This window comes from Odontomachus brunneus, unplaced genomic scaffold (genome assembly GCF_010583005.1).
Source record: "Odontomachus brunneus isolate Ranch 3 - 2012 unplaced genomic scaffold, Obru_v1 Obru_scaffold_182, whole genome shotgun sequence".
NCBI classification, from domain to species: domain Eukaryota; kingdom Metazoa; phylum Arthropoda; class Insecta; order Hymenoptera; family Formicidae; genus Odontomachus; species Odontomachus brunneus.
In genome coordinates this window covers 186,613-201,804 of record NW_022639632.1, presented here as the reverse complement: position 1 = coordinate 201,804, position 15,192 = coordinate 186,613, and the positions used below count along the sequence as shown (strand labels likewise).

The 15,192-nt window shown below is 45.0% G+C and overlaps 2 protein-coding genes across 3 annotated transcripts in view; one reads left to right on the top strand and one right to left on the bottom strand.

Annotated features, from left to right (window-relative positions):
* The window catches only part of LOC116851622 (paired box protein Pax-6-like), a 47,972-nt gene extending 35,061 nt beyond the window's left edge, over positions 1-12,911 (top strand). For both annotated transcript variants that reach the window (XM_032831234.1, XM_032831233.1), the window contains exons 7-9: positions 587-813; positions 1,148-1,401; positions 7,151-12,911. In XM_032831234.1, the coding sequence (XP_032687125.1) occupies positions 587-813; positions 1,148-1,401; positions 7,151-7,239 (570 nt within the window). In that variant the 3' untranslated portion in view covers positions 7,240-12,911. The remainder of the gene's footprint in view (positions 1-586; positions 814-1,147; positions 1,402-7,150) is intronic.
* A 691-nt stretch (positions 12,912-13,602) lies between these two features.
* Positions 13,603-15,192, bottom strand: part of LOC116851631 (transmembrane 7 superfamily member 3-like) — an 8,316-nt gene continuing 6,726 nt past the window's right edge. Inside the window, exons 7-8 of the mRNA XM_032831246.1 lie at positions 14,469-14,732; positions 13,603-14,403 (exon numbers count right to left, since the gene is read on the bottom strand). Coding sequence (XP_032687137.1) covers positions 14,282-14,403; positions 14,469-14,732 — 386 coding nt within the window. The 3' untranslated portion in view covers positions 13,603-14,281. The remainder of the gene's footprint in view (positions 14,404-14,468; positions 14,733-15,192) is intronic.

The following is a 15,192-nucleotide window of genomic DNA, read 5'->3' as shown; positions in this document are numbered from 1 at the left end:
AGAGAGAGAGAGAGAGAGAGAGAGAGAGAGAGAGAGAGAGAGACGCGTAAATGCGCGCGGCGGCGAAGGTGCGGCAGGTAGAGTAAGAGGCAGACAGAGAGAGAGAGAGGAGAGGCTGCGGGAGATAGCGAAGAGCGGCTGGGAAGGGACCAAGCGAGCAAGAGTAACTCAATTTCCCGTCTGACAACTGCTCAATCGCAATTAACAAACTGGAGGAGCGCCTCGTGCAAACTCGCGCGCGGCTGTTCGCGCGGGATGCGAAAAGAGTGTCTGGGGCGTTAGATTTCGCGCTGCCTCGGAAGTGCCACACGAGAGGGTCGGTCGAATGTTGAAACGTAGAGAGGAAGGGTAGGAGAGAACGAGAGAAAGAGAGAGAAAGCTCGGCGGGGTGGTGGGTGGTTCGGAGAGAGCGCGAGAGGAGGGTGTTCCCTCCGGAGAGGAAGCAGAAGAGAGGATCGTGGAGCGTGAACGAGCGCGAACGAGTGCGAGTGCGGACGAGTGCGGATGATACGAAATACCGTGTCGGCGCCGAGTGTGCGGCTGCACACTTATCGTGACAAAGGCACCGTCATTGTGTCGGTTGCAGGTGTGGTTCAGTAATCGTAGGGCGAAGTGGCGTCGAGAGGAGAAATTACGGAACCAGAGGAGGGCGGCCGTCGATCAGGTGGTTGCCGGCGGCAGCGGCGGGGGTAGCAGCGGCGCCGCACCCCCCGCGGCCACCCCCGCTACGCCACGGTTGCCCTTAAACGCCGGATTCAACGCCATGTACTCGTCGATACCGCAACCAATCGCCACCATGCCCGACACGTACAGGTAGGAGAATCTCGTGATAAGCCATCCGCATTGTTCCCCGTGCCTCTCTTGAACGTAAAAGTTAACGCGAGAACAAGTACGACAAGGACGCGCGCGGTGACTCACTGAGCCGCGAGATCTCTTGTTAAAAGCTGAGATAATTATTTCCATTTTTTTTATCAACAGACTTTGTGGCATGCTGCACATTTTTCTTTTCCCTTTACAATTTTTGTCATTTTAACGCAAAACATCTCGGTAGCTTGCTCAGCAGTTTCAAAGACTTTGTTAGTTACCTGTCTCGTCTGTTATTGTTATTGTTATCGTCGTCCGACGTGAATATTCTTCTCGTTCGCAGCTCGATGTCAAGCAGCCTGGGCGGGTCAATGGGTGGAAGCTGCCTTCAGCAACGTGCCGAGGGCTACCCGGCGTACGTATTCCACGAGCCGCTTCATTCGCTCACGCAGTCTTACTCTCACGCGCACAGTGCGGCCGCGCACTCGCAACCTCACCGTGGCATCCCGACGTCTCACGGCGGCACCCCCACGACGCCTGGAGGACAACCCGGTCCAGGTGGAGCACCCTACCAGCCGACGACCTCGACCGCGACCGGTGAGTTCTCATCACAAGTAATTTGCTGTGTTTCCTGCTTCCCGAGCTTCCAAGGTCATTCGCCAGTAATTTAGGTTGCATCAAAAATAATCGTTTGCACAAGAGAACCTTCAATATCGCTGCGCATTAGGGATTGCTCGAAATCTACGACAATCAAATATCGAGCCAGTTTTTTCATTTTTTTAGTTCTTTAGAGAACTTTCTTCTCAACTTCGGTTTTTATGAATTGGTTCTTATGAATTTGTTCTTTCGAAATATTTGCTTAAAATCTTTCGCTATGATTATCCCTCCAATGAGAGTACCAAAGTCTTTCGTGCACACGTATTATGCCAACGGCTGCGAGATTCTTCCGTAGCTTTTCAATTGCTCAGATGGAATTTCGAAATCCCCATCGAGGATGTTCGAGGATTCGGGAGTGCATCGGAAAAACGAACGAATCCGCGCCAGAAACCAGCACAGGTTTTCGTTTCCAATTTTCGCCCTGCGTTGCTGTGCCGTTTCTTCCCCGTGCTTTAGCCGGCTCAAAGCGCGAAATAAAGCGTCGAGAATTACCTGGAAGCCTCTTCACACGCAATCTACATAGCCCCGCTATCAGAGGGAAAGAGAAAGAGAGAGGGAGAGAGGGAGAGAGAGAGAGAGAAAGAGAGAGAGAAAGAAAGAGAGAGAGAGAGAGAGAAAGAGAGAGAGGAACAGAGAAAGGGAGAAGGGCGAGAAAGAGCGAGTGAGAGAGCGAGCGACGGCGCGGTCGCGGCTACACGCTCGCCCACGGAATTGTAAAAGGATTTTAAAACAAATCTCGCATGGCGCCGCCGGGCTGAATCGAAGAATGGGATGTTCGGCGGTTTTCCAACCCCGGCGATGTAGCTGGTGAATTTTCCATTTTCTCGACTCTGCTTCTGTCTCTCTCTTCCCTTCCCTCTTCCTACGTGCCTCTTGGTTCCTCCGCTCGGGTATTTCTTTTCTCTCCCGAGTCTCTTTCTCACAGCCTCCCTTTCTTTCCATCATCCCTTTTCTTCGTCTATCTACATCTCACCCCCTCGCCTCCCGTTTAGCGAAAGCCATGGAGGGTCGCGCCTCCTCTCGCAGCCTGCGCCGCCTCGTTCTCTCCCTTTCTCTCACCCCCTTCGCCTCTATACCCTTCCATCCTCGGGGGTGCGCTCGCTCCTTCGTGTCTATCCATCTATCCGTCCCTCTCGTCGCCCTCTGGTTCCCCTTTCGTCTCTTTCTCCACGTCCATCTCTCTCTTTCTCTCTCTCTCTCTCTCTCTCTCTCTCTCTCTCTTTCTCTCTCTGCCGCTCTTTCTCGCTTCCTCTCCCTCCTGAGGATATACAGGGGTGAACAGAGGATGTGGATGGGTTGGGTCTCGCCTCGGCTGGGCGAGCGCTCAATAACGTGCGAACCCAAAGGGGAGGAAATACGGGGGTGCGCGGCGTACCTACAGGAACGGAGCGGAGCGCAAGCCGGAATGGTGGAATACTGCGGAACACGCGCGGTGTGTCCCACCCCGCTGTCCCTCTCGCCGTCCCACACTCTTTTCGCGGCCGCCTTTCTTCCTTTCCGCTCTTTCGCCCCCTCGTTTTACCGTCCCTCCCGGCTGTCCCCGCGCCCGCTCCTTACGTGCGGAACGAGCCGCGGGTTATCCATCATAATCGCTTTACGTGCACGAGCGCCGTAAGGACTTTCACCGCGCTCGTTAGCGCCGCGCCTGTCCCGCCAGCTCTAACGGCGCCGTTTTCATAGCTAAGTAGCCGTACCCCGGAGTTAGCGTCCGACCGCGGAAACGCGCGTAACCGCCCGAGTCTGCCTCGCAGCTGGCGGACGTGGACGGCGAACGGGAGTCACCGGGATATTCGATTAACTCCCGACCAGACGATGCCGCATCTTTCCACCTCGGACGTCAAGTTCGAGATGGAGTTCCTGAGAGACTCCTGAGAGACGCGATTGAATGCGCCTGAGATGTTCCTGGAACAGTCGTGTATGACTGAGAGGAATAGCGATTCTTGACTGAGAGGAATAGCGACGCGGAGACATTGACAATTTTCGGGCCAGTTCTATTCCGTCAGACTTTGACGAGTAAAATTTGCTAACAACGAATAGATAATGAGATCTACACCGAGAGAAAATAAATGGTTAATATAATTAAAATATTATAGGTTTTTTTGACCCATTTTGCTACGAAACATATTGTTCCGCAACCATATTTTTTTAGTAAAATAGCAGTAGTAACACGCATATAAAGTTATCATTGATATTATATTTGATAAAAAAATAATAGTTTTCTCTTGTCTATAATTTATAGTAATTACTTTCCTATATGATTATAATTACAAATGCCAAACATTTTTTCTCAGTGCACTTAGTATGGAAAATCCGGTTTAGATAGCCCTAGGAATATGTTGCTCATATGCTTTTTTTAGTATTTATCTTGAAAGAGCAACAGTGGATGTACAAAATCGGAATGGTCCGTTTAGAATATATTTTATTTTCTAAGATATTTTATATATGTATTTAGAGATAATTTTTATTCTGAGTTTTACTAAAACAGGAATAATATTAAATAAAAAAAAATAGAAAAAGCTGATTTAGTAGTAGCAAAGTCAATTTCCGGACCTCTCGAAATTTTGTACTAATATTCTTCATCGTGAGTGAATAAATTTACGCGACGTATTGCTGGCTACAATCAAGTTTCTTGCATGATATGTTGTTTCGGATAATAAAAGCAATTTTCGTTGAATGTAATGATTAAAATCGAGCATATGGACGGAGGAGATAAAGTTGGCTCATAATTAAAGGCCGGCAAGAACCCCGGCCGGTAGAAACGGAGACTCCAGAATGACTAATCAAGATACATATTTTATGTGGCTTTACTTGCGCTATTCGGTAACTAAACCCAGTAACAAAATAAGATCACCACGTTACTGTATGTTCGTATTTTGATTATTACAAAATATACAGTTAGCAGGGTCGTGGCGGGCGTTAATGCACAGAAGAAGGCTATCATGTTTGTAGAATCAACAATTAGTTGTCTAGAGAAGTTGCAACTTCGAAATTCCGAAATATGGGCTACTCCGGCTCTTTTACATCAATTTTCACGTCGATATTCTCGACGCGTTAACCTCTCGTGCTACAAAGATGGGTTACGTGGTTAATGCAATTATGGCAACGACGTCGTCGTCGTCGTCGTCATCGTTGTAACGCTCGCCAAATCGTCCGTCTTGCATTTACGCTATAATTGTAGCCCGCGCTCGAGGAACGAACGAAGTTACGACGTGGAGTCGTATAGACTCGGTAAATGTTTTCGCGCAAGTTTATATTAGATTAGACGCAGCTCGTTAAGGTGTTTAATTCAAATTGCAGAAGTGTGTGCAGCCGCGGCGCGCGCGACTATCATAGCCGAATCCTATTTATGCGGCCGCTGCCGCGAGCGACGCTCGCGAATCGCGTCTCTCGCCTTCCGTAAATACGTGTTTGGTCGTTTTTAGCGAATTAGCCGCGTCGCGTTTCACGCGATTAATGACGCGCTTTCTCGCGACTCGTGGCCGTCGCTAGGGCTGACGACAGCGAGTCGCCCGACGCGTCAATGTTCACGCGAAGAATCGATCTGACGCGACGTCTCGACATTGGTAAAAAAATTTGCGTCTATATATATATAACGGTAAAATAAAATAAAATAAAATCGTTAAATATCATGGTGATAAACGATGAGTAATGTTTGTATCGAAGTGCTAGAGGCAATCACGTTCAACGTCAACAAACGACGATAATAATGGGTAAATTTCTCGGATTTTCATTCGAAACGAGTGAGAAGTGGCTGTATTTTCACTTAAGGCGATAGTGAAAATACTGCCACACGAAATCGCTAGAGTGAATGTTTTACTCAACTTTAGAGTGTATCCCGGTCCCATATCAGTGTATGTTTCAATCGATTGAATATATGCCTTTAACAATGGAATACATACATCCTATTCATTTTTCAAGGTCGAGTGAAAACATTCACTCGACGACTCAGAATGGAGAATTCATCCTATATGAATGAAGTCATTCGAAAAGTCATTCTATTTTTCGAGTGAAATTTCCTTCCAAATGTGTGAGAAGCAGCAGTGTTTTCACTCGAAGCATTAATAAAAATACTGCCACTCGAAATTGTAAGAAGGAATATTTCACTCAAGTTTAGGGTAAATTTCCGACTCTATATTAGTGTATATTTCAATCGATTGGAGTGAATATGTCTCTTTAACAGTGGAGTACATACATCCTTCAATTCATTCTTCAATGTCGAGTGAAAACATTCATTCGACGATTCAGAGTGGAGAATTTATCCTGTATGAATGAAAGTCACTCGAAGTCGAAAAGTCATTCTACTTTTCGAGAGAAATTTCCATCAAAATGAGTGAAGAGCAGCAGTGTTTTCATTCAAACCAATAATAAAAATACTCACTTAAAATCACAAGAATGAGTATTTCACTCAAGTTTAGAGTGGATACTGACTCCATATGAATAAATGTGTCAATCAATTAGAGTAAATATGTTTCTGTAACGGCAGCGTATATTAAATGCATTCTTGAATCTCAAGTGAAAATATTTCTTGATTAAAAGTGATTAAAAGTAATTAAAAGTGGAGAATATATTCTAAAATTATTCGGATTCAAGTGACTTGAATTCGAATAATTTTTTATAATTTTACTTCTCAAATGAGATTTCACTCCGAGAAATTTAGAAAGTATCTTCTAAATTTCCCAGAGAGATTGAAATCTCCTTCTAAATGAATGAAGAGTAGCAGTATTTCTATTTGAGGCGATAATGAAAATACTGTCACACGAAATCGCAAGAGTGAATGTTTTACTCGACTTGGAGTGAATTCTGACTTCATATGAGTAAATGTTTCAATTGAATTATTCGATTGATTAGAATAAATATGTGACGGTGGAAAATATGTCAGATTCACTCTTCAATTTCGAGTGAAAATATTTATATATTCAAATATTCACATATTTTGACAATTCTAAGTGGAGGGTTCACTCTAATATGAACCTCTATGTGAATGAAAATATTCACTCGATTCAGAATAGAGAATTCGCTTTACACACAGAAAAATCTTATTTTACTGCTAAGAAGAGCGATTAATTAATTTTCCTTCTTTTAAGTAATGGCTGATTTCAACGAATAATATTTTCTTGGTAATAGTCTTCAGATATGTTCATCACACACTTGAGAAAAAACTCATTCACCATGTACTCAAAAGAAAAATTTATTTTCTCTATTATAAAACTGTACCAAAGAAAATGTTGAGTCGGCTTTACATAATAAGCAAATTGAAATTTTGCTTTAATCTAATATTCCTGACTAAAATGCTGAATTCACTAGGGTTCAGAGTGTATCCTGAATAAAATTAACATTTATGATGAAAACTTATGATAAATTTGCGGATGCTTTTGTAAAATATTTAAAACAGATAACATTTATATAAATGTAGTATGCACTTTTCTGTGCGTATATGGGGGAAAAGTCACTTGAGCGGCTCGATGAGATGCTTCTCGAATAAGATTTCACTCCAAGGAATTTAGCGAGTACCTTGGCGAAATGAAATTTCTATCTGTCACACCGCGCTTCAATTCCCGCTATCCTTTCCACCTGCGTACGCTTCGGCCGGAAGACACCTCTTATATCCGTCCGTTTTCCCGAAGCCTCGACAGTTCTCGTTCCGTCGCTCGCAACGCGCTCAATCCTCCGATACCTCGAATTGTTCCAGGCGTGATATCGGCTGGCGTCTCGGTGCCGGTGCAGATCCCGTCGCAGACTCCGGACCTGGCGGGCAACTATTGGCCAAGGCTCCAGTGATCCCAGCTCTTCGGGTTCCCGCCCGCGAGCTTGCTCGTAGGCCAGGAGAGCCCGCCGCCGCCGAGCGCCACCCCGGGCGCGGTGCCTCGACCGCTCCTCGCGTCCCTCGGGATACCGACGCAGTCGACGCAGCATCAGGCCCCGAGCACACCGGCGACCACTCCCGTGCACAATTCCGACACCAGTGAGTGAATCGACCGATATTCTCGTGCGACGCGCCACGCGCTAACCCTCATCGCGCAGAGACTCGCCCTGTCCAACTGAGAGACGGCAGGGCGCGATGTCGCCGTTCGCCGACGGCGAGGCGAGCCGTCGCGACGCCCACGGACGAGAGATAGAGACGCGCGAGGAACGCCACGAGGGAGGGCAGGTCCGCTGCGATAAAGCGTGACGCCGTGTGATCGCCGTTCGAGGACGTGCAGTTAGTGCATTGCGCTGATGCGTGGGACGGACCCGACGAGTGACGACGCGCAAGTGCTCGAAATTTCCCTCCGTCGTCTCGTAAGTCGAAGAGAAGTCTCTTTCGTTCGATACCGTCGGCTATCTCGCGGCTTCCGGGGGAAGTCGCGAGGCCTGCCTTCTTACCGGGAACGTTGTCCGTCGAGTGCATGCTTCGTGAACGATGTCGCGCGCGAGCGACGGGATGACGACCGACCCGGGACGGGTACTCGATTGTCCACCGGTGCCAATGATACCACTCGCCTCGACCGTACTTACGATCTTGCCGCAAACCGAATGAATGACTCGCGTGCTCGAACGTTTACGACCGTCAATTTTCTCAAAGGCAATACCACCTATCTACACACGAAGCTATTAGGTTAGAGGATAGGATATATAGGTTTCTCCCCTCTTCTCCCCCACAATTTGTAAGTTTGCCAACGCCCGCATTGACGATCGTAATGGGACACATTCACCGTTACGAAATTTTGCACGAGAGCGGCGGCAGGCTACTCGTCGCAATTAAGTTCTCTCCTTCTCTCTCGAGATCGAATGGAAAAAGGTTCTTCTTCTTCTTCTTTTTCTTCTTGCTCTTCTTCTTCTTCCTTGGCCAATAAGCGGATTACACGCGGGGGCGGAATTTCAAACAGACGGCATGATCAATTTTTGCAAACTCGAGCCGCGGAGAGCCGATCGACATTACACATCTCTTCCACTTCGTGTCTGATCTAGATTTCGTAGATGTATACGCATGATCCGGGTCACGCAGGGTACTTACCTATTCGCGATAATATGTGCGAACGGATTCGCACTCAGGTTACCGTCGCAATCACGTCGGGAAGCTGCGCGTGGTAAAATCACGAAACATTTAAGTCGTCATCGAATCCACCATGCTCCCTCGTTTCTCCCCGGGAGAGATAACGGGGAGAGAGATTCTCAGGGCGCACACGGCGAAAGATTGATTTACCGCGCATCCGCCGATGAATAATTTCTTTCTTTTTTTTTATTTTTTTTGCACCACACACGGGCGGATCTTTTTAACAAGCGCGGCGGCGGCGGCGGCGTAACGCCGGTGAGGTTATTTTTCATTCCATCCCGCGCGCGCAAATTCTCCCTTTTAGTTTCCCCGAAAGTCGATCGATGTCAAGAGCATTCATTAAATTTACAGGCGGGTTCTCGTTTTTCGCTATCGGGGAGCTTTATTACCGGATTTATTGGATACCGCCGGGCGCATATTGTTTGCCGCGCGTTGTATCGGTTTCCGGCAAATATTTTCCTTCGTGTAAGGGCGGCCGCGAACCGCGTGGAAATTGAAAGGGAGCCGCAGACACGTAGGCAGGCTCCCGCGCCCCGGAATATATTCTCGCGAGAGTTTAGGGCGTGCGGCGCGCGCGGAGGCGCACGATGAGGCTGATTTCGTTGCGGGAGGGAACGCTCTCGACGGGGGTTGATAGCTGCCGGAGGGTGGCTTTTTTCGACGGGGCCGGCCATCGTGTCTGCCGGCAGATATGGCGCCGGAAGACACCACTCTCGGGAGGACGCGGTCTCCCTGTGCGTCTGCCTCCGTTCGTGAACGGCGAACATCGATCGCGACCGGCCGAAAACACCCGGCAGAATCCCCGTCCCCACATTTGTTCGCGACTTGTTCGTAATTTTACGTTCTTCCGTTTTCACCGCGTGTACAAACGGTGAGAATATCATACGTGTACGTAGACGTACTCTGATATCCAACACGCCGTGTCGTAATTTCAGTGATTCTTCACGCGCAGTTTCGCCACTTTTTGCAAAAATACAACCGCGCGCGCTCGCATACACACGTACACACACACACACACATACATACACACAAACACGCACAAACGCAAAGATCGTTCCCGTCGCGCGCGCCACAAACTATACTGTATTTAAAGTTAATCGAGATCGATGTGCACAATCTATTGAGGATAGCAATATTACGGTTTCTTCCGACCCTTCCCCCGACGCAGCGTCGCGGATAGCGTTCTTTTTCGGGAGCTTGCGCGAGCCAAGCACAGCAAGTTGAAAATTGAGAAAATCCTTATTTGTAATTAATTACACACACAGACACACACAGACACACGCGTCTCTCGATATGTAAGAAGAAATAAGAAACGATCATCGACTCCCGGTCCGCACGATACACGATTCTAGATTAAGACAATCCAATCCGTAGCTTGTATCATCGTTATTACTGTAATGCAGGCACGATGAGCTCGTGAGAGGAGTGTGAACCGACGCAAACGTAGTGAGACCACGCGTCTCGTAGGTGTCACGATATACGCTCGGAGGAGGCGAAGCAGAGAGAGAGAGAGAGAGAGAGAGAGAGAGAGAGAGAGAGAGAGAGAGAGAGAGTTTGTGTGTGTGTGTGTGTGTGTCTGTGTGAGTGTGAGAGTATGAAGGTTCGCGTTAGTATTTATCACTATTAATGTAGACGTACTCGCTGTGAAATGAGCGGACCGAAGAGGCGGATTCGTCCTTCCATGGCCAATGATGGCGATTAACGTTGGTGCTCGCAGTAACGAGGAATTCGGGAATCGAGAACTCGCTAATCGTCGTCGCGCACACGATCGAGGTACACACACCCTTTCGATTTCGCTGTATAAAAGTGACTGTAAGATAGCAGATTTGTTACTCTCTCTAGACCTGGTACTGTAAATTAGAAATAATTAATGCCCCACCGCTGTACATATATATATATATATATATATATACACAGACAGATACACACAATACACACACGCTCACGTAGATAAATATCAGATGAATTCCAGAATTACGTTCGTACGTACCCATCTTATAAACTACACAACATCTTATCCGTGTATTCAATGTTTTCCCTTTCACCGAAGTGACGACTTCGTTACTTACACCGTGCAGCAGCAGCAGCAGCAGCAGCAGCAGCAGCAGCAGCAGCAGCAACAGCCGCCGCAGCAGCAGCAATAGCAGAAGCAGCCGCAGCAGCAAAACTTCAATAAAACCGAATGATCTGAGCCTACATTTATTCACCCATCAGTTCGCAAATCATAGTCGAGCGTGTGACGAGCCTTTGTTTCGCGGACGAGTTTTGGAACGAATCTCGCGTAAGAGACGCGCACGATGCAAATTGCTGACGAGGACACCGAGAAGAGATCACGATGATTTCGCCATAATACGCTTGATTTTACACATGATCTCGCCGCATGTTATTTCGAGGGATCGCGCTTCGCTTTATGAAACTACAATTTTTCTCGCGCGTCAGCGAGAAGCGCCGGTTGCATTATGGAATTTTTACGACAATTATCCGCGTAATCATAAAGTTAAATTTGATGATCTCATTATTCGCGATAAACAAGGTAATGACGTAGCTTTTAAATCGCAAGGAAAGAGAGAGAGAGAGAAATAGAGCACGCCAACCACCTGTGTGGCCTTATCGGGCTTTCCACGGGGGCAAGGGGGGATCACGTATGCGTGATCCATTTAATCGATGCATTTCGATCACCATCTCTCGGGGTTGCAGCACGTTTTTTAGTAATTGAGTCGCACCGCACGATCGCGTCGTATAATTAGTCACTGATTCGTAGGTGTGGAAAAAACGGTGTGAAAACAGCGACTGGATATTTCCGAATTTTATCTCGTTCCAGAACTCGGCCGGCTTTTTTCTTTTTTTTCTTTTTTACCGAAGGGCGACATACATCTGATATTTCTGTCGCGATATTCCGACTCGCGAGGCGCCAACTCTCTTTTCCTTTCTCGCGACAACGCGCCGCACGATCGTTTCGTCGAAAAATGCCGACACTGCGCGCCGTAATAAATGTAGGTGACGAACGCACTACGATTAATCAGCAGCCAATAGATAACCGTGAACGATGTAACGTTGTGTTAAACAGTATCGTGTGAAGCATGTAAAATCACGCCACCCGGAGCAGCGTTTCGCTCGTTTCTCGTCGGCGTTTACACGGTCACGTAGGGCTCGTGTAAACTTGTTGAACGTTTGTACGCGAAGAGAGCACTTAACGCGGGGGAATGTACTGTACATTAGTGTAAATTTATATTTTTGGATGAAAACACAAAGAAATGAAGAGGAAGCGCGAGTCGCGTGCGCTGGAGGAATCTTTCGGACGGAGCCGGAGAGCGCCGCCGTAGAATCGATCTCGCAATCGATCAATTCTCAGTTTCGGGACGACCTTCCCTTCTTCAGTCTGCCAATACCACTTCCTTGTTACGAAAATTTCTACGCGTCTAACGCACAAAAGGGGACGGAAAAGTTCCTCCAACGTTGAATTGTAGGTGCGTTTCTTTCACGGAGTTTTTCGTGAGACCAGAATCGTGTAGAATATTTTTTCTTTTGCTTTTCTTAAAGGCATCAACTTCGAAATATTTTACGACTTTGTTGTTGTTTGTACGAAAGTGCCATATTATGATTTCGTGAGTGAGTAAGACAGGGGAAAATATGCAAATTGATAAACGAAAACGATACGAGACGCCCAGAATTTCGGAGAATCCACGAAACAATTTGTTGGAATTTTAAAAGTAATTAAATAGCGCATCAAATATGTCTCCTTGGGGAGGGATAAAGAAATAACATTGGATTATCGAGAAAAAAAAATAAACCGTGGTAACGCGTATTCATCGGTATTCACACTATGATTATTCGAGAAAGTACTCTAAAATGAATTCAATATGCGTGCTCGCTGTGTATATGCGGTCGCGTACGCGTCCACATGAAGGATTCTCCACAAACAGGCGCTGCACTTGCAACAGGCTGTGCATTTCGCGAAGAGAGTGGATTAAAGTAATTCTCATTTATTACGTTACCTTTGTAAATCTACGTTTGCACGTAGAACTTTTGCGAAACCGAACGTTACCGCGCAATTTTATGCATGCGAAATACGTGCCGACGGAATTATGTTTAATCGTTATACACACACGCACACATACACGCACACGCATACACATAAACACACACACAAACAACACACACAATCGACACGACGCGGAAGTGGTTACGCGACTTTCTTATTATCTGTAATAATATTACTAATAACGACTACAGTGTATGAGTATTAACAAATTTATTAATGAGAATAATATATTATTGCGACAGTAATCTATATAAGTGTTGTGAATAATGAGATAATATTGTTGCTGTGATTAACTTTAAGATTGTAAGTAGTAGGAAATATAGAACCACTGTTAGGTGTCACTGTCTCGACTCAATAAATGTTATTTCATTTTAACGCCAAATCATCATTCTTTATTCATAACGTTATAATATATTCTGTCCCATATTATAAGATTATTTTACATGCGTAAGCTCTTACAAAGTAGCAGCATGAATAGATTGTTACTATGATGAAAAAATCACAACGGTGACGCACAACTGACGAACATATTTTATATAACACACGTGACATTGTTTTACAGATCTTAATACGATTTTTTAACAAAATAAACGAAGCACTTTGAGCATATTAAGATACGAATAGCATGTTTGATACTCCGAATAACTCAAAGTAGCAAAATACAAAATCAAATATAAAATGTTCAATATCATCTTTGTGCATCACCGCCAATCTTACATTCTATTGAAAGAAAATATTTTATAATCTCATCAATTACTCTTAAAGAAAATATCACATTTCAATATTTGGCACGATATAGTGTGATAATGTGGCATTATGTATATATTTACGTTATGACGCTAACTGAACGTATAAACTGAAATAAAAAAAAGAAAAAAAAAACGCAAGTGAACACAGTCAGTATAAATTATTATGGACATTATTGTTTAAACAAAATGAAATAATAATGAAACATATAAACTAAAAGAAAAAATTCCTAAAAAATAGTAAATATTTATTTAATGGCTACTAATAACGTATTTACTTAAATCTATATTTTTTTATTTAAATAAATATAACTGTTTTCATAAAAAGCTAAGGGTTTTTTTTCAAGGAAACTTATGCTTTTTATTTGAAAAATATATTACTACGAAAGTAAATACGTTATTAGTGTATCCAGCGAATAAATATTTACTATTTTTTTAGATATTTTTTTCTCTCCGCATCGGCGATTTCGCTTACAGATCTATCTGAAGAGAAGAAAGGTAAGATTACTGATGTATATTATTCGAGTGTAATTATACCGCATGTATATCTATCTTCTTCAGATCATCGCTTGTCGACTAACGCTCGTTGTAAACTCGGAAAGTTATAAAGAAAATAATAAAAAAATAAAAAGAAAACTCTTAAAAAGTAGCAGCATGAAATTGTTCTTAGAAAAATCACAACGGTGACGATTAATTGATAAACATATTTCATATAACATATGTGACCGTTGTTTTACAAGTCTTAATACGATTTTTTAACAAAATAAACGAAGCACTTTGCATTTTAAGGTACGAATAACACTGCTGCGAGATATCGCGAATAACGAATTTTAGTAATCAAAGTCGTAAAATACAAAATCTTTTGAAAAATGTTTCATATAGTCGACGTTTTCCCATCTTGTTCCATAGATACATTAAACAAAACGCATGTTTATTCTTTTTTCTGCAAATTGGTATATATGCTGTGCAAACAATTCTATTTAATTGTTTTCTTTACGGTTACCCCAACAATGCTTGTGTTTCACCAGTCACACTTGAGAAAGGTTTACTTACCTGAGCGCGACATATTCTAAAGAATCGTAGTAGTATCAGTACAATCCAGATGCATATCAAAGTCAAGTCTGAAAGCAGGGCAGGTTAATGTTAAGCACAACTTCTGCACGAAGGGAGAGTAATGTAGACGTACCTTCACCCTGAATAGGCGGATACACGAAGGCCGAACAAAATTTAGGTATAGTGATTCTCCTGATCATAGTGATGATGATGTACTTTAAGTTGGTGTTGGTGTAGTAATCGAGCGCGATGATCAGGAGAAACGAGCCGAAAACTGCGCGTGCAATTATCTCGGCGACTTGGAACGTTATCATTAGCAGCATAGCGAGCGCGAGCACCAGGCTCACGAAGATGGTCCAGAATGACCAGTCATATTGCAGAACGTAATACATCCCCGCTATCGAAATAACGAAAATCCCCAAAGAGGAGAAAACATCAAGTCAGAAGTGAGAATATACTCGAATTTTCGTAATTAACGATTTCGCGACAAAACGGAACTTCCGTCGGATCCGGTTCGCTGACGGATGCTTCCCGTTACATGATAATCGACCGTTTTACATCGGTGAACAATGTCGGCCCGCAGAGTAAACAATGCGATCGCGATCATCTGTCGGCCGGGTGGGACACGAGGAGGGAAGGGTAGATCGGACCGACTCGTCGTCTAGTTGCGCATGCACGCACCGTGTAATCTAAATAGGTCCCGGCGCAAAATAAATACGGGGACACAATTAGGTAAATGCGAATCTTCCAAGCTGGTTATACCCGTGCCGTGGGAGTTCGCGCCGGCCGAGGGGAGAGCCCGAGAGAAAGAGAAAGAGAGAGAGAGAGAGAGAGAGAGAGAGAGAGAGAGAGAGAGA